General features: G+C 45.6%; 1 protein-coding gene across 3 annotated transcripts in view; it reads right to left on the bottom strand.

Annotated features, from left to right (window-relative positions):
- The window catches only part of LOC137618052 (ankyrin repeat and IBR domain-containing protein 1-like), a 177,046-nt gene that overhangs the window by 18,681 nt on the left and 133,707 nt on the right, over positions 1-24,658 (bottom strand). For all 3 annotated transcript variants that reach the window (XM_068347999.1, XM_068348001.1, XM_068348000.1), the window contains exons 15-18: positions 21,408-21,533; positions 12,817-12,973; positions 1,318-1,494; positions 400-616 (exon numbers count right to left, since the gene is read on the bottom strand). In XM_068347999.1, coding sequence (XP_068204100.1) covers positions 400-616; positions 1,318-1,494; positions 12,817-12,973; positions 21,408-21,533 — 677 coding nt within the window. The remainder of the gene's footprint in view (positions 1-399; positions 617-1,317; positions 1,495-12,816; positions 12,974-21,407; positions 21,534-24,658) is intronic.

Below are 24,658 nucleotides of genomic sequence, written 5' to 3'. Positions count from 1 at the left end.
TTTACAAGGTACCTAAATAAACGAAACAACCTTTAAAAAAAAATAGGAAAAATTCCATATAGTGCAGTTACAAAATATAAATCAGCAATTGCTTTAGAGTCTGAGTATTGTATACATAGAGGGATATACTATAATGCACATAAAACTAAATATGAATTGGATTGGAAGACAAATTAGCAGGAAGAAAATTAATAACAAAACACTACCCTTCATAAAAATTAAGAAAACAAGTGATGCTATCTAACATTGCCATAAAATACTTATAACAAAGTACCCCAAATTACACAGACTATGACTAAACACTTCATCATGCATTATCGAGTCCCATACCACTTAACAGCAGTTCATGTAAGCAATTTTCAAAGGCCACATCAACGTGCTGGATTATACATGCATTACCTTAAACTGATCTCCTTATTTGCAAGTTTTTTTAAGAAATAGTCCACTGCTATTTCTGCACTAGTAGGCTGACAGGACGTAGCCCCTTCTGGCACATCAACCCCAGGCCAGGCTGAGGCTTCATCCTGCCCGGCAGCACCTCCAATGTAAGTAGTCTGATAACCAAGAAAGCTGCTTGCAAGGGTTGGCCCTTGGCCACTAGTTCCTTCACTACAACCTAAAAATCCATTAGTCTGTGAGCAAACCCAAATCTTCTGAAACTTTTGCAGGTCACTTTTCACCAAGTCAGTTGCAGTTGTGAGTTAAAAGCTCATAGTTCTAATTCATTACATCCACACCCACAACCCACTTCTCTATGACCATCCCCTTATGTTTCACTTTCTTTATACGTCTTTCCTTTCACACATATCAGCATTTAACATTTACTATCCAAGTAACATTCCTCATATTTGCATTAATGCCGACAAAAATAGCAGAGACCACACCCTCTGTGCATGAGAGTTCTTTCCACTTAGCTTTTGCTTTCATCATCATTAATATTTATTTTTGGATATACTTCTACTTCAAAACATGTAAAATGTTCTAAGTAAGGACTTATTTCTTTACAGTAACAAGTTCTTCCAAGGTGTACTCTTATTTTCTGAATAATGTTTGGGTAACATAGTAAATATGGTAAATGCTACAGCAGTCCAACTGATCATTAGAAAGGCAAAAATCTTAAAGCATGAGAACAATTCAAAATTCATCATTAAAGGATTGACCTCATGAAAAATCTGGCATAGATTTTCTGACTTATGAACTAAAGCCCAGGACAACCAGGAAACCCCAATAACACACAACCTGATTAAGCACAAGGAAAACCCACCACCATTTTGTCACGCATCCTGACATTCAAACATAGAATTATGATTTACTTACCTTGAGCAACTCTGGGATCCCCAGTGCCATCCCATCCATGTTCCCTCGAGTGTTCCTGCAACAGTGAGAGTCTCCGCCTTGCTTCATCTTCAATCATTTGAAGACGTGACATTTCCAGGGCAATGAGCAATTCCATATTTGAGTCACAGCCTTCCCATGACGTGGTTTCACCATCTCCTGAGAAATCATCGTGAATCTATAAGACAGCAGTTGTAGATTCAAAATGCTCAGTTGTAGATTCAAAATGACCTCTGGCATTTGAAGTAAATGAGAGAGAGAGAGAGAGAGAGAGAGAGAGAGAGAGAGAGAGAGAGAGAGAGAGAGAGAGAGAGACGAGAGAGAGAGAGAGGAGAGAGAGAGAGAGAGAGAGAGAGAGAGAGAGAGAGAGAGAGAGAGAGAGAGAGAGAGAGAGAGAGAGAGAGAGAGAGAGAGAGAGAGAGAGAGAGAGAGAGAGAGAGAGAGAGAGAGAGAGCGCTCATATTTGGATTTGCAGTGCTGTTAACAGCTGAGCAAAATTCCTACAATTTTTCATTAAATGTAAGTGTCTTAAGCTCCTTATAAATACTACATTTTTTCTTTGAATTAAGATTTTTTAACACTATCTTCCTTTTTACAATCATTAAATGGATTCTAAGCATTTCAAGGTTATAATATTTCTGCTGGATTTTGTCTGCTGAGTTGCCCCAAATGTATCTCATGACAGTTCATCTGCATCAAACTTCTGTAGTATCAAATGGACCAATACTTCTCCATCAACCCAATTTCCAGAGGACCAGTCTACAGTCATTTCTGCAGCTATATATAAAAAAAGCTTAATTTTCCAATTTCAGTATTGGTCCTTTTCTTTTCTTAAGACTTGATACAGCAGCAGGCTTGAAGATGTACATATTTTAAGAGCCACACGTCACTGATTTTCTTCTTGACACAGGCCAAGCTCATTAAAGATAAATGTAGAGGCAAACAGCCAGCAACTTTGGGGTAATCGAAAGGAGCATGGTGTCTCTCTTCAAAGAATTCAGTTTCCAAGGGCCCCAAATGTACAAAAGACTGCTGTTCTAGTATGTATAAAGACCAGTGGAGGACTGAAGGGCTCAGATTCTTATTGGCTGTGGCTGCCGTCTCTAACAGTATCAGGACAAGAACTGAGATAATTTAATAGGCTAAACTAATATGAGCAGCAGCTGCAGTACCAAGATCAGAGATTGAACAACTACAGCTACATGATATATTGCCACATGTGTCTGTCTATAAGACAACAGCAGTAGTAGAGCTCATTCTTACATTTCACTTCCTGAAGTGCAAGACCATGACTACTTGAGTGCCTAATCAAAGGGAAGCAGTAACAGCAGTGCCAAAAAACAGGAACCTAACTACAGGAATTAATAAATACCAGCACCAGAAAGGACAGACTGAAGAATCAAGACATAGGAGTGCAAAACTGCAACTACAGAAGTGGGAGCAATCTAGCTGACCAAGAGATACAAGTACATTTTAGACTTGAGAAATCAATATATAATCTAGGTAGATAAGTAGTGGGTTGGCCAGGGCACCAGCTACCCAAACACCTGACAACACTGAGATTACCAAACAATTCTTCTTTACATGAGTAGTTAACTACTGCACTGTAATTGTTCAGTGGCTACTTTCCACTTGGCAAGGGTAGAAAAAACTCTTTAGATATGGTAAGCAGTTCTTTTAGAGAAGAAAGCTCCAAAATCAAACCATTTTTTCTCATCTTGAGTAGTGCCATACCTTCTGGACCATGGTCTTCCACTGTCTTGGGGTAGAGTTTTTTTGCTTGGGATTCATTATGAGAGATCTAATTTAATATTAATACTGTTCTTAACATATTTCATTTTAATAATTCATTACTTCTCTTGTAGTTTATTTATTTCCTTGTTTCCTTTCCTCACTAGGCTATTTTCCTATTTGAGCCCTTGGACTTATAGCATCCTACTTTGCCAACTAAGGTTGTAGCTTAGCTTGTAAAAATAATAATAATAATAATAAAATAACAACAACAATAATAATAATAATACTCATAAGTAATGTCCTTGACATGTAGGCTTGTTTCTCAATCAGCCACTCAACAGAACCCTGACCCGAGTTAAGAGGCCTTAACTAGTTTTCTCCTTCTGTAGAGGGCTCAATAAATGGAAGTTAAGAGACCTTTCAAGGTTTGCTCTCCCTTGCATAAGCTGAGGATTTTTCTTCAGGATCTTCAAAGGGTTCATATGCCATGAAGAGATGATGTTCCCCTTTTCCAATAATGTGAAAAACCTATGACCCTGGAAAGCTAGCATCTTATTCTTCCAGTCATGACCAATGACAATAACTAGGCAACGAGGTTTGGCAGGAACGAGCCCAAGTAGTAATTGTCAAGAAGCCCAATGAAGATGAACCACAGTATATAATGGCCTTAAAAGGATAAGGTTTTCTACTCAAACGTGTTGAATTGGGAAAACGACATCTTTAGAGTGGAGATAGCAGAAGCTAGAGGTGGTGGTTTTGGCTGTGAAACCTATAACTGATTCTGGCTCATAATGAGCTGACTTACTCTTAGCAGTTACAACTCCAGACATTCTTACAGCTGTGAGATGAAAATGGTAGTGGCAGGTTCCAGCAACAGCAAAAGATAAACCAATGGACAATATTTATTTCTGGGTCGACCCGTGGCGCCGGGTGAAAAGAGTCCTTCTTATATATCTTTTCTGATAAAACCTTCCAATTATACCAGAGAAAGAAAAAAGCATGGAATGCTGAGGTTACTACCCTCGCGCGAGCACCTTTTGGGTGTCGTGTATAAAGCAAAGGCGCGTGAAAACCACTATTCACAGGTTGTCTTCCATTTAGTTAATTCCTTCGTCAAAGGGATGGGCCGATACAAAGGTCCTAGCCAACCACCACCGCCACGACGCGAGCGCCATCTGAACAACATCCTTCTTTTGGAATCTTAAGTGTTGATTTTGTTTGTGGTGCTATCGGTCTTTTTTTGTCAATCGTGGATTTATTTTGTCATGTCCGAAGCTCCATCTTCACACATTCCAATGTTAAGTACCATAGTTTGTTTTGACAGTTTTTTATTGTACCGGGCTGTTGTTTTATATCCAGTATAGTCTGTTTTATTATTCCCGTCTGGCCTTTCATGGCGGCCATTGTTTGTTCACTTGTTTGGGAATTCATCTTTGTCTGCCCGTTTAGTACTCTGTCACTTAGGTTCTTGGTTAAGTCCCTGGCCTTATGCCTTTAGAACCGTTATTAATTTTTTGTGTATATTTGCTCATGGTACTTTTTGCTAGCAGTCCAGCCTACGAACGATATAGCGATCTAGCTTTGTATTTGTTTAGTACCCGCCCCACCGAGGCGTTCGTCACTCGACTGTGCTATTTATTTTAAGTTTTAGCAGATGCTATTCTTCGATCGTAGTGTTATATGGATGTACATTTTTATTTTATACGTTTATAATAGTGTTGTGTGATTTTTAGTCCTGTTTTTGTGTCCAAGAGAGCGAGAGATTGGGGTCCCCGTTTTCTGTTCGCAGTCACGAGTTACCCCTTTCTCTCGTTTTCTTTCTTAGCTCTGGTGGTTGAGCGGATTTCCCGTTTTCCGTTTTGTGCGTTCAACGGGTTCTCCCTCCCTCACCTCTCCCCCTCTGGGTGGATGATAACTTACGAGTTATTTATTTTTCGTGACTTTTCAATTGTTAGCGTAATTTTGGTCCATGTTTCGTCCTCTCCCCGTTACGGCTCGGGAGTAGTTTATGAACGTTTTCCACTCCGCCTTGAGTTCTACTCCGGCTTGAGGGATTCTCAATGACTTTCGTTCTATTGTTATATTTATATATTGTTTACTGCATGGGACGGGCTTCATATTGTTTAGATACGACCCTCCGGTGGCCCTTACTGCGGTCTCAGGCCACGGCCATATCCACAATAGCCATTGTTATTACAATTGTGTTTTTATTCACAATAATTATTCAGGACCTTTCTTCTCCCTCCGGCCTCACCGGAGTTTGTAAATACGCTTTGCTATGATCTAAGCCTTAGCCTTTAGCTGCGGCTTGGCTTTTATATCTTCACAATTGAATTATTAGCCACAATTGAATTATTCAGGGTATCTCATTATCCTCCGGCGTCACCGGAGGTCGCCCATACACTTCACACTTATATTTACCTTGCCTTTGGCTAAGGCGGCATTATTCAGGACATCTCATTACGCTCCGGCTTCACCGGGGTCCGGCTTCACCGGAGGTCGCCCATACACTTAACACTTATATTTGCCTTGCCTTTAGCTAAGGCTGGTGTTTAGATTTATTTTAAGGGCATGTCACTGCTTCCCCGACCCTCGCAGGTCGGCAGATTGGTTTAAGTTATTTATCCTTATGTCATTAACAGACATTAGGTAAATTACAAATATACAAACATTTGGATATTATAGTGCCAACAATGGTATTGGGCGAATAGCGATTTAAACGTTTAGCGATTTAGTCTGTTAGTTTGTACTCGCCTCAGGAAGGCTCGATTTAGACTATATCCTTATTTATTGGTTACGTTGTCGTTATTCTTCGTTCTTGGTTATTACAATGACTAAAAATGAAAAAGAAAAAGGAAAAAATAAAAATAAAATAAAAGCAATCAGTTTTTTTTTTTACTTTCCTTATATTATTGTGTGATGTTAGCTTTTATTATGTAACCTTGAGAGTGAGAGCATAGGGTGCTCGTTTATTAGCTCGAGTAAGGGAGGTGATTTTCCCGTTCTCCGTTTTTATACGTTCCCGAGTTATTCAGGCCTCCTCTTATTATCAGAGTTGATGATAGTACGTTTAATGTTATACACGTTTTATTGATGTGGTTACTGTTAATATAGCTAACACTATTAGTAGGAACGTTGGTGTATGAGTCATTAATTGGGTTCGTTTTATACCGACACCCTTAGCTCCGCCTTGAGTTATGCTTAGCTCCGCCTTGAGTTATACGCCGCTATAATGGATACTCATTGGGTGAGAACTAGTCAGATATTTGGAGTGCAACGGTGAAATCCGGCACTCAGACTCCGGCTGAGGCCTTTTGCACACGAACCTTTGTCATGTTTGATCTCAATTACACCTTTCCGGCCCCTTTTTTCATCGAATCTCCGGCTTCGCTGGAGATAACTCAAACATTCATTGAGGTTAATGTTATCGTACCGGTGACGGTCACGATCTCACGGGGACTGGCCTTTGCTACCGGATCTCCCATACAAACAGAGATCAAGCAGACGTCCAGAACCGGAGTTAACAATGTGATACCGATGAGGATTTCACAGTTTCATTATTACGGTCCCTTTTTCATCGAATCTCCGGCTTCACTGGAGATAACACAGACATTCAGTTTTAGAGAATGTTATCGTACCGATGAGGATCACGTTTTCACGATGCCGGACCTTTGTCACTGGTTCTCCGGTACAAACAGAGATCAATCAGACGATCAGAATCAGGGTATGAACCCTTTTTCATGAATAATCACAATATCGTCATTACGATCCTTTTCATCGAATCTCCGGCTTAACCGGATATCGTACAGGCGATCAGCATTGAGGTTAATATTAGATTTCCTCTGGTTCACGTTGTCACTATGACGGACCTTTGTTTGTACCGGGGATGGTTACCGGAGCTCCGGTACAGTCAGAGATCACTCAGACCACGGGTGGCCAATCTTTTGTTTTACCTGTAAAGGGAAGGATTTAAAAAAAAAAAAAAAAAAAATTATTTATGAACGTAACTATGCCTATATTTATGCATGTATTTAATTCTAACTATGTATAAATATGGATAAATATCCATACAACATCGTGTTCAAATAGAATTAAATTAATTATGCCTATATTTATGCATATTCAATCCTAACTATGTCTAAATATGGCTAAATATCCATACAACATAGTGTTCAAATAGAAATACATTAATTATGCCTATATTTATGCATAGTCAATTCTAACTATGTCTAGATATGGATAAATATCCATACAACATAGTGTTCATATAGAAATAAATTTCCACCCAGTGGCGAATGCTCCAACAGTGTCACATTTCATGAATACAAGTGTCGCACTATACCCCAGAAGATAGTACATTAAATGACTTTTCTTTAAAATTGCTTTTTAAGAGCTATACAGCTGATCCCAGCCTGTGAATAGGATCGCTAACCAAAGTTCAAGGAACATCCAGACTTATGTCCCCTTTGTGTTACAGAAGGTTCGCCTGCATGGTTCCCATCAGGATGATGATGATTCTCTCTGGCCTGCAAGAGAGGCTCTCCGCCCTTGGGTATCGAGGTTGGGAAGGAATGCTCCATCTAGAGGTCCCTATCTCCTCGGAGTGTCCTCTCTAAGGTTGGACGACGACCCCATGGACGGGCAGGTAGGTGGAGATGAGTTTTGAGCCTTCAGCTTTGCAATTACCTACGTCACCGACCTAGGACCCTTAAAGGATCCTGATGTTCATGTTACCCTGCATAAACTGTGACGGCTAAAAGCAACACATTCTAGGGAAAACCAAGGGGCTATGACGCAGCTCTAAGGTATGGTGGTGAGTCAGTGCCGTTCAGGAACTCGGATATAGGTGGTACCATAAATCTGGAGGGCATAGACGTCCTCCCTCTGGAGGACCTAGATTTTACTCCCAGGTACTAGAATTCCCATTCAACGGATTCGTTCGATTGAAAGAGATTGCCTTGGTTAGCTTAGACAAGGTACCGAAGGTAACGGTATTATTTCCTAAAGGGCAGGCCCGATCTGTCTGGACCAGGATGTTGTCAGCCTGGGGGGTACGATAATTCCAGGCTCTGCCCTTCCAGTTCGACCTACACGTTTGTTGGTCTGATCGGGTCAGTTGTGGGAAGTACGTTCTGTCTGAGACCTCTATCAGACAGGAATCGATAGTCGGTTTCCCACTCGTCATCACAGCTTTCCTCTGGTTCGACGCTTTTGTATCTGACTCCCCATCATCAGGTGGTCTACCTCACTGATTCCCCAGGTACACAGCCCAACCCCGTTGGGATGTTTTGCCTGCATACAGCCCTAGATCCGAACCCTCAGGCTCCTTTCATGGACACCAGAGAGGAAGCTACAGGAGTAGAAGACAGTCCCGCCATCAAGGCGGACCTAGGAAAAAGGGGGCTCGGAGAAGGGAAGGACCTAGATTCCCTCCCTCACAACGTGGTGGTCCCGGTAGAGGGAAGACTTTACCACTTTCGTGACCATTGGACTCGGTCTGTGGGATCATAGCATAATCTCTAACGGTTTGAGATGAAAATGGCCTCAAGGTCCTCCTCCTCCGCCAGTGACCTTCTCCCAGAAATCCACTCCCGTCCTGAAAGAGTACACCACAGGGTTACTCAAGAAAAAGCAATCAAACGACTATCTCTCAGGTACGGACCTTACTTCCCCGTGGGACCGTCACCACCTCTGTCGATCTTACCGACCGCTATTAGCTTGCGCCTATAGCTCGAAAATTCTCTTCTTATCTGGGTTTCCACCTAAGCAGGAAAGTCTTTGTGTTCAAGACATGCCCTTCGGCCTCAACATTGATCCCAGGATATTCACGAAACTGGGAGAGGCAGTGTTAGAACAACTCAGGAACCAAGAGATACAGATCATTGCTTATCTGGCCGGTTGGCTCATTTGGGCCCGGCCGGCCATAGAAGGCAACAGAGCTACGAAGGAATTACTTCGATTGCTCGACAACCTGTGATTTCGGGTCAATCTCCATAAGTCTCGCCTGCGACCATCAGGCCACTTAGAATGGTTAGCCATTCAGTGGGACCTTTCGAAGCATACGTTGTCTCTCCCTTCCAAAAGTAAGAGGAATAGGTTCCAAGATCAAGAATTTCTCAAGCACAAACAGGTGTCCAAAGAGCCTAGAAAGTATCCTCGGCCTTTTCCAATTCACTTCAGTAACAGATCTCCTAATAAAAGCCAAACTCAAGACATCAATCGATTTTGGAGAAAGAGAGCTACAGTAACTATAAGAAGACAAGGTCTCGAAGATCCCCTCTGTCTGGAAAATGAGACTACGCCCATGGTCCGAACCGAAGAACCTCTCCAAAGCGGTTCCTCTACAATTCCCACCTCCACAAGTGACATTCCATTCAGCCGTGTCTCTAAGTGGATGGGGGGATTTCTCCGAACATCAGATGTTTCAGGTTCTTGGTCACTAGCCATGAAACAGTCCCATATCAATGTTCTCGAAGCCATGGCAGTGTTCTTGACCCTGAAGAGAGACTCTCCTCCGAGGTCGACCCACATCAGAGTAGTGTCAGACAGCACAGACGAGGTACACTACGGAAACAGGGGAGGATCCAAGTCACCCAACCTGAATCAGATCCTGGTCACTTTCTTCGCCTGGGCAACAGAAAAGAACTGGTTCCTGTCAGCACCTCACCTAGCGGGAGGCCAGGATGTGAGAACGGGCTCACTATCCAGGACGAGTCCCCTGGAGTCAGAATTTCATTCCGGTGGATACTCAGGCTCGTTCCAGGCATCCAGGTAGATCTATTCACATCTCAGATCAATCACAAACTTCCTTGTTATGTGACCCCAATCCTGGACCCTCGGGCTCATGCCATGGACGCATTACTGTACCCCGGGATTGGAACCATTAGAGGAAGATTTTCCTATCTCTCCCAGTGAATCTTCTAAAAACTTTTACACCGACTGCGCTCCTTCCGGGGCGCAGTGGCTTTAGTACCACCTCACTGCCCAAGAACAGTTGGTTTCCTCTCCTCCTCGAGTGGAAACTCCGTCCCATCCGGATCCCGTTCCTCAAACTGACCCGAGTATTCCAAACTCACTGTGTCAGATTACTCAAGGATGGCCAAAACCCTAACTTTGTAGACTACAGGAAGTTGGCAGCTCATAGAGACGCGAACATTGAACCGGAAAACGATTTCTTCATCGAATCAGACAAAAGGGACTCGACAATTCGCCAATATGATTCGGCCGTTAACCCCCAAAATAGGTGGTCCCCTTGGAAAGTTATTCCTCTTCTCCAAGATACTTCTCTATGTCCGGTCACCACTCTCAGGGCCTTTTTAGCCACGACTGCTACCCGATCGTCTGGCCCCTTGTTTATCAGAGAACAAGGAGGTACCATTCCCATACGTGGTATTAGGCTATAGATCCTATACTTCATTTAACAAGCCAATCCGGGATCATTTCCCCCAGAAGATGGACTTTGATGACCTTATAAAGTTCACGGGTTGGGAATCTCCTATGGTCTTCAAACGCCACTATCTAATGAACTTACAGGCTCTTAAATACCCAACAGTTGCAGCTGGGAGCCTTATCTCTCCCCAGTGATCTTTTGTTCTTCCTTTCATCCATCTCTTTTCTTCTCCCTCCTACCCGCCACTCGCACCACGACGCCGCTTCCTTGGTGGTTCGTTAGCCCTAAGTTTATTACATATTAGGTTATGTTTGTAACTATTATTGATTACCGTTGTTATAGGGTTGGGATATTCTTAGCCATGTCAGTTTTGTAGCATGTTTCCTCTGATACTCGGAGGCTTCCCTGTTATCATGTTTGTTTACCTTAATTATTTTTGATTTTCTTTACATGGTGTTGTTTCTCTCCCCTCATTAAATTAGTTGTTATTGTTGGGCTTGGAAGGCATTCTCTGGTACATTTTCACCCGGCGCCACAGGTCGACCCAGAAAAGGGATTTTGACGAAGGGAAAATCTATTTCTGGGGAGAGACCTGTGGCACCCGGTGAAACCCTTCCCCTTTATTTTACACGATCCCACCCTTTCCTTTCCAAGCCGTCATGACCATTACAGAAGGATGTTGTTCAGATGGCGCTCGCGTCATGGCGCTGGTGGTTGGCTAGGACCTTTGTATCGGCCCATCCCTTTGACGAAGGAATTAACTAAATGGAAGACAACCTGTGAATAGTGGTTTTCACGCGCCTTTGCTTTATACACGACACCCAAAAGGTGCTCGCGCGAGGGTAGTAACCTCAGCATTCCATGCTTTTTTCTTTCTCTGGTATAATTGGAAGGTTTTATCAGAAAAGATATATAAGAAGGACTCTTTTCACCGGGCGCCACAGGTCTCTCCCCAGAAATAGATTTTTCCTTCGTCAAAATCCCTTTTTTCTACCCTTCCAAAATGATAGTTACAGAAATTTTATAATACCTAGGACTGCTCACCTTATGCACACCAGCCTCAATCTGGCCCCTAGGCTCAGTTTTGTCCCTGTTTCAATTTCTTATGCCCCATCCTCATCAAATTTTGCAATACTAAAGATCAATGGTTGGAAGCTTCTAGCCAGGACAAACTGGCTGGTATGGATTTAAGGGATGGTCGAGTAATTACTGTTGAAAGGAGCCAGTCATCTGAGGACATAGTGAAGGTCAAATATATGGTGGATATTTTTTTTATTGAGCTTCTATTGTCAATATACGGAAGGGTGATGAGAAAAGGGGACTGTGATTGAGGACTACTCTGACCTCAAGGATGTTTAGGTACTACACTTTTTGGGACCAATCATGTACTTGGAGGACCTGGATAAGTAAGTTCCCAGCAGGCTCAACTCCATTACATGCAAAGTGGCAATAAGTATCCTAACAGCAACTCATCTCCAAGTATGACTCGGTATTAGAGGTCTTTAACGAGGAATCAATGGCTGGTCCAGTCTCCACATCATAGGGACAGGCAAAAAAAGAACCACCAGAATAGTAGCTATAGATATTTCACCTTTACTCCTGACATGATGATTCTAGCGAGGAGAAAAAAGGTCGACATTTTCGGTCACAAAGGGAAGACAATCTGTGACAGAATCTCCTGCTAACGGGAGTAGAAGAAAATAGAAAATAAAGGCTATTTTCCCCCATAGACTTTTCTTGTGCTAGTGGTAGGTTGATTACCCCTAAGGGTCTTATTCTTGTTTATATATTGCATGGGATTTGCACTACATATAGCACTGTATTTATAAGGGTAACAAATTTCGCCGTGCAGGATATTCTTAGTTTTAGGAGTAAATATTTATGCATGATTCTAATTGAAAACATAAGTTGAATCCTGTAGCTTAAAATTTTTAATTATATAAGACTATTGTGAGTTACATTCTACAGCTTTATTCTCCTACCTCCAATGAACTAACAAATGCATGGTTAAGGAAGCAGTTGACCCTCAGTTTTTAGAAATTTTCAAGCTTAAAATATTGGCTTAAACATCAGCATACAAAGTAATTTGAAACTTGGGAAAAAATTTAGCAACAAAAAGTATTCCAACAATGCACACATATATCTTATAAATAAAATGGTTAAATTAATTTACAATGACGTCTTCTTTTAGATGCCATTGCATAAAACCAAAATTAGAATGCTGTAGTTTTGTCAACAGAGATGTCAAAATACTTTTAAATGCTATACTTTAAACCTCTGAAGAATTGTCTTCAACATGAAATAAACTAAGCACAAAACAAAGGGAAGCATTTCCAAACAAAGTTTCAAAGGCATACCTTGTTCTGGAAGGTATTTTGCTTGCTGAGCACAGCGAAGGGAGCAATAGTCATGGATGGCCCCTGTGCGAGGATTACGGGCACGTGGTCGCGGACAGGATTTTCTACTGCATTTTCCTAGTAATGTTAACGTTAGGGCCTGATTCAAACTACTTTCCTGTGAAAATAACATTTTACTAATTTTAATAAATATATTGCAAAGAATTATGGAGCAATATTACAGTATGTCATGTTTACTTTTCACATACTATAATGTACTGCTAACAGTATCTTTCATTTGTCTTAGATCACTAAAACTTCATATTACAGTACTGTATTGAAATACTTTGTATGTAGGGTAATCCACAAACTAATAAAAATAAAAGTATCATAAGCTTTATTCACTCAATTAAAAAGAATTAAAAAGAATTTCCAACAAAAATATGACAAATTCGGAGATAATTTGTATTTTTCCTAACCATACAAACCTTAGCTATTTACAAAGGGTTTTCTTTCGGCGTAGCTGAAATGACGAGCCATTAGATTTTTAACGAGGGTTAACTACCCCCCGCTAGTTAGCAGGGGGTAGGGAAGGGGTAGCTTGCTACCCCTCCCCCCCCCACACACCTGTGAGTTGTCTCACTTCACTTAGAGGTAGGACTTGACTTGGGGGACAGGGCTGGCGGGTAAATATGTGTAAATAGCTAAGGTTTGTATGGTTAGGAAAAATACAAATTATCTCCGAATTTGTCATTTGTTCCGTAACCGAAATACAAACAATGCTATTTACATAGGGTGACTTACCCCTTAGGAAGGGCGGAAAGTCCCCAGCCTTACTGGCTTTTGGTTTTACCCGGGGACCCGTAATCCGAGTGAGCAGCACTCGAGAAAGGGGGTCCTTGCACCTCGCACTTTTCGTTGCTTGCTACGAACGTGCGGCCTACATAAGTTGTGTGTGGAGGAAGTTGTGACTCGTTCTAGGAAGTTGACCCGGAGTTCTTTAGATAGAAATCTATGCTAGGACGTTCCCAATACCACCTCGTCAGGGTATGGGGGACGCAAACAGTATTACAGTTAAAACTAGGAGCACAAGGGAGCATGGTTTACCTGCAGAGGTTGAGGTCAGCTGTGCAGAGACCAGGATGCTGCTTTCCCCAAGGGAGGGGAGAATGAAGAAAGAAGTAAGGGCCAGACATACTCTTTCAATCACGCAGACTAAAACCGGGTAACAATGCCCCCAACCTTCTGCTACCTGTCCATTAAGGAGCCTGAGGTTAGACCAGCTGTTGTGCAGCCACCACAGGGCCAATAGAGAAGGTATCGAAGCTCCTGTGGGTCACGTCCTGCAGGTAGTGGGCTATGAAGGTCGTCTGATGCTTCCACACCCCAGCTTGCAAAACCTACGTCACAGAGAAATTTCTATTGAATGCCAGGGACGTAGCGATGCCCCTGACATCGTGCGCTCTAGGGCGACATGACGGAGGAGGGTCAGGATTCAAGGCGTGTTGAATAACCTTCCGGATCCAGGCCGAGATGGTGTTCTTGGTGATCCTCCTCTTCGTCCTTCCTGTGCTTACGAATAACGCTTGCACATGAGGACGGACTGCAGCTGTTCTTTTCAAGTAACGCCTCAGACTCCTCACTGGGCAAAGTAACAGATAGTCTGGGTCACTTGTTACAGAACGGAGACTTGTTACCCCGAAGGAGTCGAACCTAGGGTCTAACACCCCAGGGTTCTGAGTCTAGGCAACAAACTCAGGGACGAACCTGAACGTTACCTTCCCCCATCCCCTTGAATGGGCGACGTCATAAGAAAGACCATGAAGTTCACTGACCCGCTTGGCTGAGGCCAAAGCGAGCAGGAAAGCCGTCTTCCAAGACGGGTGGCGATCAGACTCCTGGCGTAATGGTTCAAACGGGGCTCTCTTCAGAGCCCTGAAGACCTGAACCACGTTCCAAGGAGGAGGTCTTACTTCTGACTGAGGGCAGGTAAGCTCATAGCTGCGTATGAGTAGAGAAAGTTCTAACGAAGAGGAAATGTCCACTCCTTTCAGCCTAAAAGCCAGGCTTAAGGCTGAGCGATAGCCTTTCACCGCCGGAACTGAAAGGCGCATTTCCTCCCGTAAATACACAAGGAACTCCGCTATTGCTGGAATAGTGGCATCGAGCGGAGAGATACCCCTCTCACGACACCAACCACAGAAGACTTTCTACTTCGCCTGGTAGACTCCGATAGAGGACTTGCGAAAATCCTCTCTCCGTGAGGAGACGCTGGATAGTCTCCAGGCGTGAAGCCGAAGCGACGCTACGGCCTTGTGGAAGATGTTGCAGTGTAGTTGTCTGAGTAGCTCGTGTCGTGGGGGGAGTTCCCTCGGAAGCTACGTCAGGAGCTGCAGAAGGTCCGGGAACCATTCCGCGTGATGCCACAGCGGAGCTACAAGAGTCATGGAGAGATTGACCGATAGTCTGGTCTTGTTGAGCACCCTTCTCATCAGACAGAATGGTGGAAAGGCTCTGTGGAGATCGGTGTCTAAAATCATGCCTAGATATACCAGTCGTTTCGTCGGGAGCAGAGAGGACTTCTCGAGGTTTACCACGATTCCCAGATCTCGGTAAACCTCCAGAAGCCTGTCTCGATGTCGAAGAAGGGTCGACTCCGAGTCTGCCAGGATCAGCCAGTCGTCCAGATAACGGAGGAGACGTATGCCGTTCCTGTGCGCCCAAGATGAAATTAGTGCGAACACTCTGGTGAACACCTGAGGAGCTGTGGAGAGACCGAAACACAGCACCTTAAACTGGTAGATCTTGCTGTCTAGGCTGAATCTCAAGTACTTCCTGGAAGACGGATGGATTGGGATCTGGAAGTACGCGTCCTTCAGATCCAGTGTGCACATGAAGTCTTGCGGTCTCACTGCAAGTCTGACCGTGTCTGCTGTCTCCATGCTGAACGAAGTTTGCTTGACATACTTGTTCAGGGCTGAGAGATCGATGACCGGTCTCCAGCCACCAGACGCCTTCTTTACAAGAAAGAGTCGACTGAAGAAGCCTGGGGAGCCGTCGTCGACCTCCTGGAGAGCATCCTTCTTGAGCATGGTCTCGACTTCTGCCCGAAAGGCTAACCCCTTTGCCGATCCCATGGCATAGGAGTTCAACGACACTGGATTTGCTGTCAGGGGAGGTGGAGATGCCGTGAATGGGACGCGATAACCTTGGCCAATCACAGAGACCGTCCAAGAATCGGCCCTAAGTTGCTGCCATCTGTGCACGCAACTTTTCAGGCATCCCCCCACAGGTGGACACGCAGGGGGATTGCCAATCCTAGCGGTTGCGGCCTCGGCCGCTGCCTCTAGGATTCTTACCTCCCCTAGAGAACTTGCCGCGCCTTCTGTCCTTGGTCTGAAAGGGCTGCGGCTTAGACACCCGTCTTAGCTGCCGGAGCCTGCTTCGGTATCTTGCGAGGCTGCTGTTGCTGTTGAGGTGCCGGAGGCTTGTAGGGCCGAGATGTCAGGGCCCTCTGGAGGAGAGAATCTTGATTCGATCTCCTCCACCTCTCGGCTGTTCGTTCTATGTCCTTGGGCTCAAGCAGATCCCTCCCAGTAATGGAGGAGTGCCTGAGCCTGCAGACGTCCACGGCGGGGACCTTCGGATGGAACCTCTCGGCCACTGCGTCGCGACGCTTGAGGATCGAGTTAGCCCACAGGTTACCAACCTGGTGAGCGAGGAACTCGATCGAACGCGTGCCCGAGAGGAAGGTCTCCAAAGCCTTCCTATTGCTCTCTTTGGACAGATCATCAGAGTGCAATAGGATGCCTAGAGATCCCAGCCAAATGTCCAGCCACGAAGTTGCCTGCATGGCACTCTTCGCGACCTTCTCAAGGTTCAGGATCTCCGACGCCGAGAACGTCACCTGACGGGCGGAGAGCTTCTCGAGAGGAGTTCCCCTGGTCAGCTCTTCCACGGAATGATGGAGCGGAAGGGCCATAGTGGACTCCCCCATGATCTCAAAGTACCTCCTCTGATGTACCCGAGGAGGCGGGAGGAGTTTGAACCCGGCAAAAGAACGACCGGAAGAGGGGAGCGCGGAGAGCTGGGCTTCGACCCTGTCCCTGGCCCCTTTCACCCCTTTGGACCAAGGCAAAGCTGCGCTGGACTTAGGGGGTTTCTGGGTGCCGTAGACTTGGTCTAGCACCGTGTCCTTGCCCTCACGAGGGGCAGTCTCCGGGTCCTTAAACTTGTTGAGTTGCCTCATCAAGCCTAGGACCTGCCAGAAAGCGTGTTCCGACTCGAACTGGTCTCCTCCTTGCGGACTGGCAGCTAAGTCTCCGGTCCCCAAAGGCTCATCTTGGGGAGATACGTGGACGTCCTCCCGGGGTCTAGTTGGCTCTGGACGTATCCTGGATGACGATTTAGGAATCGTCTTGGCAGTCCTTGGGCTCCCTCCTAGGAGGAATACAAGACTCCAGCAAAGAGGTCCGGAAGGGGGCTTCCTCGAGAGCAGCTTCTCTCCGAAGAGGAGGGGTTCCTCCCATTGGTGCCGTGGGAGACAACCCTGCCTCGCTGGACTCTCCTGAGGACGGGGAAACCTTGTCCACAGGAGAAGGAGAAACAGCACGCGTAGGAGAAGGCGTAGGAGTCCTCCTGACCGACCTCTTGGGAGCCAACTTCTCCCGAGGAGAACTCACCACGAAGTCTACTCCTCTCCTTCTCTTCAGCGGGGATGAGTCTGCCGTTGGTTTAAGTCCCAAATCAATGAGGGCAGGCTTCACAGCCTGAAACACTGTGTTCATTATGTGACGGAACCAAGGCTGACGGGTAACTGACGCTGTGTCAGTTATCCCCGCTGGAGGGAAGGTGATCTCCTGACCCTTCGGAGTGGACGCCACAGGCCCTGCCTGAAAAGAAGAGGAAAAAGAATGTTATATGGACCTCTCCGTAGATCCTTCCTGGTCCTGGTCCTGGTAGGTAATCCTATGCTTGCGCGGTGGCGATCCAGAGGCTGATCTGGAAGTCCGTGTCCCTGTAGGTTTGCCGCGCTGATGATCACTGCGAGAATGGGGATCGTGGCGGTTCTCACGCGAAAAGGCATTCGAGGAATCGCGAGCGGGGAATTTCCGAAGCGCGGGCGCATTGCCGCGCGTGGAAGAATGCGCATGGGAGCGTTCGCTTGCGGGCGAGTGGGCGCGCGGGCGAAGGGACACGATGGCGTGTTGGTGAGCGGTCGCGTTGGCGAGCACGTGAAGGGGCACGAGATCGCGCAGGGGAAGGTGTGCGCTGAGCACTAGGCGACCGTCGGCGGCGTGTAGGAGAACGGCGATGATCAGGCGAAAAAAGTCGCGACCGACTTGGCGAGCGTTTGCCAGGCAGAGAGCGCTGGCGCGATGGCGAGCGATGTCGCGTGTACTTCGGAGAACGACGGCGCATACCACGGACAAGCGAACGACTGCGCACAGGCGATTTATCGCACGGGCGAGTCGGAGACCTGGGGCGATCAGACTTAAGAGGGCGATGGCGTTCAGGAGAGCGTTTGCGCACAAGCGAGTGATCGCGTGAACACGCAGGAGATCGTTGGCGCGTAGTAAGATTACTGCGCACCTCTGAAGAGGTGGACGGAGACGAACGCGCAGGCGAACGCTTGCGAACAGGAGCTTTGGCTCGCTGTTGCACCGGAGCAGAAGGGCGGGCAGGGGCGCGTGGGCGAGGCAAAGGGATGGTACCCTTGCCTAAGTCTAGATCAAGCGATCGTGGACGCGGTGGTGATCGTTGGCGCGCTGGGCTCACATCAGGAACAGGCTGAGCAGTAGCGCGGCTGCACACAGGAGAACGATAGCGCTCAAGAGAACGTGGGTGCACCTTGCGCACATCAGGAACAAGAGGGCGTTGCTTCGCAGGAGACCTGCGAGAAGGAGAACGCTGGCGAGCAGGTGATCGCTGCCGCGCAGGAGAGCGCTGGCGAGCAGGTGATCGCTGCCGAGCAGGAGAGCGCTGGCGAGTTAAGTCCAAAGACTGTAACTCTGGGAAGCGCTTGAGCGCTAATGCACGCGAACGCGCAGGTGGGCGCGCAGGGGAACCGTGACGCGCAAGGGACTTACCCACACCGTGAGTAGAGTCCATTTTCCCCGAAGGGATCGGTGCCTGTTGGATAACAGGGTGAGAAGGCGCCCAAATCGCATCTGCAGCCAGGAACGGAGAAGGCAGGTTGGAAGGTCTGGCAGGCGTAGGGGATCGTGAACGATCCGCGGAGAGGTCAAGGGGCGCTGCTGTGATGGGCTGCTCCTGACGGGGGGGGCTCCTCCTTAGGGGGAGGATCAGGAGAGGACGACCCAAAGAGGCGCCTCCTAACTCCCTTATAGGGAGAAGGAAGTCCTCTGCTGCGAAGAGGCCGGCGGGCCTTACGTCGAATACGACCACGAGGAAGGGCGTCCGGGTCATCAGTCCTCCGAAGAGGAGTCTCTGTCAGCGCGCTCCCCCGAGGGGGAGACCCGCCCGCAGGAGAGACCGTGGGACTCCCCTCCCCCCTCGGAGGATCTTCGGAGGGGGGCGGAGAGCCATCAGCAATGTCCGCAACAGGAGCAATATCAAGGGTTTGACCAGACCCGTCAGAAGGCTCGGCCAAAACAGTGTCGACAAAATCCGAAGGGAAGACCTCCGGTATTACCGGCGACTGTTTGACCTCAGCCCCCAACTGGATCATGTCAAACAGGGCTTCCTTGGAGGGCGAACCCTTAAGCCCCAAGGAAGCCCAAAGCTGGAACAAATCATTATTAGACACAGTTTGGTCATATTCATCAAATTCCAAATTATCCTCCCCCGGAGGAGAACAGGGAGCTGCCACGCTAAGGGAGGCAACGCCCTCTCCCGCACCCCGAGGTCGGGAAACACCACTAGGGCCTGCGCTACCACTCGGCAGTCTCTCACGAGAGACCGATCGAGTGGGAACTTCGGAGGAGGTTCGGGTGGCGGAAGAGGAGTCCTTAAAGCTTTCCTTCTTCAAGGTTGCCCCTGAAGGAGAATGGTCTCTCTTGGACTTCTTCTTACGCCGGCAGCCGAACTTCTCCCACTGGGAGGCAGACCACTCCCTACACTCACTGCAAGTATTCTTCCTATCACACCGTCGGCCTCGGCACTGTGGGCAAAGGGTGTGAGGATCGGTGTCCTCCGCTGACATGAAGGTCCCACAAGGGCGGCCAGCGAGTCCAGGGCACTTGCGCATAACGAAGACAACGGTTGAGGCCAACTTCCAAACACACAGAACTAGAAAAAGCAAAAAAACAAATTAAGGCTGTCAATAATGAGGACGAAAACAGCAACGTCTGTACTTCGTCCGAGCCAAAAGTGAAGTGAGACAACTCACAGGTGTGTGTGTGGGGGGGGGGGGGGTAGCAAGCTACCCCTTCCCTACCCCCTGCTAACTAGCGGGGGGTAGTTAACCCTAGTTAAAAATCTAATGGCTTGTCATTTCAGCTACGCCGAAAGAAAACCCTATGTAAATAGCGTGGTTTGTATTTCGGTTACGGAACAAATCCAATTTAAATTTTAATTGCATCCAAACTGATGTTGGAATAGTAATGTACTATGAATAACAGAGAGAAAAAGTCTCCAAATTCTGGTACAGGACAGATACGTTATAATTTGAGAGATGTATACAAGAAGAGGAGGATGGCTAAATGACAGGTAAGGGCAAAGAAGAGGATTTAGGGAGAACAGAATCATTATCTAAATACAACATTGTAAAGAATATATTTAGAACAGGAAATTGGGTAAAAAATGAAAGGAAAATGTCAAAGGGATAAATATACAGTGGGTAGAAATGGGAGTACTTTAAATTGATAATAAAGATATATTGGAGAAAGATTTGGGGAGTATTTCAAAATATTTCAAAGGATGAAATAATTATGGACTGGAGGATGTTGGCTTGACAGAAGGAACTATAAAGATGTAACATCTGACGAGGTTAGAAGATGTGCAGAATGCCGGCATATGGAAAAACACTAGAAACCTCTAGATTGACTAGTGACTGATGAAAGTAGCAGGAGACATTGATACAATAACCATATATATGAAAACATGATGAAGGAAGAGTTAGGATCACAAGAAAGGGTAAAGAGCCTTACAACATTACAGTAATGATACACAGATTGTTCTCTTAATATGATAGTTCTTAATGCCTGTATATGTAATTTCAAATATGCCAGGTATAGTTGGAACAAAAAAATGCATCAAGACTTGTATATAAATAAAAGACAATTATAATTTGTAGTGAATTTCATAAAGCATGGGTCCCCTCTTGAAAATGTACAATATATAATGATACTGAATACTAATAGTTCATAAGAACACATTTAACAGTGTACGATAAAAAAAAAAAAAAAAAGAGAGAGAAAGAAAGAAAGAAAAATTGTGGCATGGGTGTAACGAGAAATTTTTCTTTAAGAAACCAGCTTTAGATCCTTTTGCTCATTATCATGGCAAAAAAGTTCTTCTATGAATGATTTTGTAGTCAAGAGTTCATAAATAAAATAACAAAAGCTACACTGGACATTTTTGACAAATTGAGAGGCTATTAGTCGTGAAGTTAATAAATATCCTCATTGTGTGGACTATACATTTCTTACCTCCTCATCTGAATCAAGATCTGGCCAGTCCAATAAAGCAGCTAAGTTTGTATGGCGCCCTCTAGAATCCTTTACCCAAGGCTGAGAAGGGTCTAAAACTCGACCCATTGCTTCGACATTTTCCATCTGAAAAGAAAAAAAAAATGGAAATTTAATTCTATACTTTTTGCAGTAATCTTTAGCATAAAGGAATATATTGTTTGTACTTTATGAATATTGATTATACGTTCTCTGCAGCATTCAGAAACTTACATTTCATCACCCACTGTCTGTCAAAGAGGACAATGATAATTGCTATTCTATTTTGCCTTTAGGCATTAAGAAAACTAGACATGACCCCAGGGATAAGAAAAAAAAACGAATAGAATCTGAAGCATACAATATGCTGTATTGTATTTGTAGAGAAAAACAAAACTTTTTGTCAGATTTTAAAAATCCCATTGCTTCTTTACTTGCAATTCACCTTATTTACCATATTTCTTTCTTCATAGTATTCTATAACCTGTTGTAGGCAAGTGTGCAAGTAAATAAGATGTATGTGGGTGTTTTGGACTCAGGATACCAACAAAATCTGGGTTTACAAAAATGTTATTTTCATTAGTAAAATAAATTTTTGAATATACTTACCCGATGATCATGTAGCTGTCAACTCTGTTGCCCGACAGAAATCTACGGTCGGGATACGCCAGCGATCGCTATACAGGTGGGGGTGTACACAACAGCGCCATCTGTGAGCAGGTACTCAAGTACTTCTTGTCAACAAGAACTCAATTTTCTCCTCGGTCCACTGGTTCTCTATGGGGAGGAAGGGCGGGTCCTTAAATTCATGATCATCGGGTAAGTATATTAAAAAATTTATTTTACTAATGAAAATAACATTTTTCAATATTAATCTTACCCGATGATCATGTAGCTGATTCACACCCAGGGTGGTGGGTGGAGACCAGCATACATGTTAACAAAGAAGCTAAGTATCCCGTATTTCATTTTATTAGTTATTCAAAAATAACATAAAATAAATAAGTACCTGGTAAGGAAGACGACTTGAACCATTACTCTGCCTTTATTAAGTACGTCTTCCTTACTGAGCGTAGCGGTCCTCTTAGGATGCTGAACAACTCTTAGGTGCTGAAGTATAAAGGGCTGCAACCCATACTAAAGGACCTCATCACAACCTCTAACCTCGGCGCTTCTCAAGAAAGAATTGACCACCCGCCAAATCAACAAGGATGCGGAAGGCTTCTTAGCCGACCGTACAACCCATAAAAAGTATTCAAGAGAAAGGTTAAAAAAGGTTATGGGATTATGGGAATGTAGTGGCTGAGCCCTCACCTACTACTGCACTCGCTGCTACGAATGGTCCCAGGGTGTAGCAGTTCTCGTAAAGAGACTGGACATCTTTGAGATAGAATGATGCGAACACTGACTTGCTTCTCCAATAGGTTGCATCCATAACACTCTGCAGAGAACGGTTCTGTTTGAAGGCCACTGAAGTAGCCACAGCTCTCACTTCATGTGTCCTTACCTTCAGCAAAGCAAGGTCTTCTTCCTTCAGATGAGAATGTGCTTCCCTAATCAGAAGCCTGATGTAGTAAGAAACTGAGTTCTTAGACATTGGAAGAGAAGGCTTCTTGATAGCACACCATAAGGCTTCTGATTGTCCTCGTAAAGGTTTTGACCTTTTTAGATAGTACCTAAGAGCTCTAACTGGGCAAAGTACTCTCTCCAGTTCGTTCCCCACCAAGTTGGACAGGCTTGGGATCTCGAACGACTTAGGCCAAGGACGTGAAGGAAGCTCGTTTTTAGCAAAAAACCGAGCTGCAAGGAACATGTAGCCGTTTCAGATGTGAAAACTATGTTCCTGCTGAAGGCGTGGATCTCACTTACTCTTTTAGCTGTTGCCAAGCACACGAGGAAAAGAGTTTTTAATGTGAGGTCCTTAAAAGAGGCTGATTGGAGAGGTTCAAATCTTGATGACATAAGGAACCTTAGGACCACGTCTAGATTCCAGCCTGGAGTGGACAACCGACGTTCCTTTGAGGTCTCAAAAGACCTAAGGAGGTCTTGTAGATCTTTGTTGGTGGAAAGATCCAAGCCTCTGTGGCGGAAAACCGCTGCCAACATACTTCTGTAACCCTTGATCGTAGGAGCTGAAAGGGATCTTACGTTCCTTAGATGTAACAGGAAGTCAGCAATCTGGGTTACAGTGGTACTGGTTGAGGAAACTGCATTGGCCTTGCACCAGCTTCGGAAGACTTCCCATTTAGACTGATAGACTCTGAGAGTGGATGTCCTCCTTGCTCTGGCAATCGCTCTGGCTGCCTCCTTCGAAAAGCCTCTAGCTCTTGAGAGTCTTTCGATAGTCTGAAGGCAGTCAGACGAAGAGCGTGGAGGTTTGGGTGTACCTTCTTTACGTGAGGTTGACGTAGAAGGTCCACTCTTAGAGGAAGAGTCCTGGGAATGTCGACCAGCCATTGCAGTACCTCTGTGAACCATTCTCTCGCGGGCCAGAGGGGAGCAACCAACGTCAGCCGTGTCCCTTTGTGAGAGGCGAACTTCTGAAGTACCCTGTTGACAATCTTGAACGGCGGGAATGCATACAGGTCGAGATGGGACCAATCCAGCAGAAAAGCATCCACGTGAACTGCTGCTGGGTCTGGAATCGGAGAACAATACAACGGGAGCCTCTAGGTCATCGAGGTAGCGAACAGATCTATGGTTGGCTGACCCCACAGGGCCCAAAGTCTGCTGCAAACATTCTTGTGAAGGGTCCGCTCTGTGGGGATGACCTGACCCTTCCGGCTGAGGCGATCTGCCATGACATTCATATTGCCCTGAATGAACCTCGTTACCAGCGTGAGCTTTCGATCTTTTGACCAGATGAGGAGGTCCCTTGCGATCTCGAACAACTTCCTCGAATGAGTCCCTCCCTGCTTGGAGATGTAAGCCAAGGCTGTGGTGTTGTCGGAGTTCACCTCCACCACCTTGTTTAGCTGGAGGGACTTGAAGTTTATCAAGGCCAGATGAACCGCCAACAACTCCTTGCAATTGATGTGAAGTGTCCTTTGCTCCTGATTCCATGTTCCCGAGCATTCCTGTCCGTCCAATGTCGCACCCCAGCCCGTGTCTGATGCGTCCGAGAAGAGACGGCGGTCGGGGTTCTGAACAGCCAAAGGTAGACCTTCCTTGAGAAGAAAGCTGTTCTTCCACCACGTTAGAGTAGACCTCATCTCTTCGGAAACAGGAACTGA

The sequence above is a fragment of the Palaemon carinicauda genome, chromosome 24, assembly GCF_036898095.1.
Source record: "Palaemon carinicauda isolate YSFRI2023 chromosome 24, ASM3689809v2, whole genome shotgun sequence".
In the NCBI taxonomy this organism is placed as follows: domain Eukaryota; kingdom Metazoa; phylum Arthropoda; class Malacostraca; order Decapoda; family Palaemonidae; genus Palaemon; species Palaemon carinicauda.
This window is presented reverse-complemented; position numbering and strand designations above follow the sequence as displayed.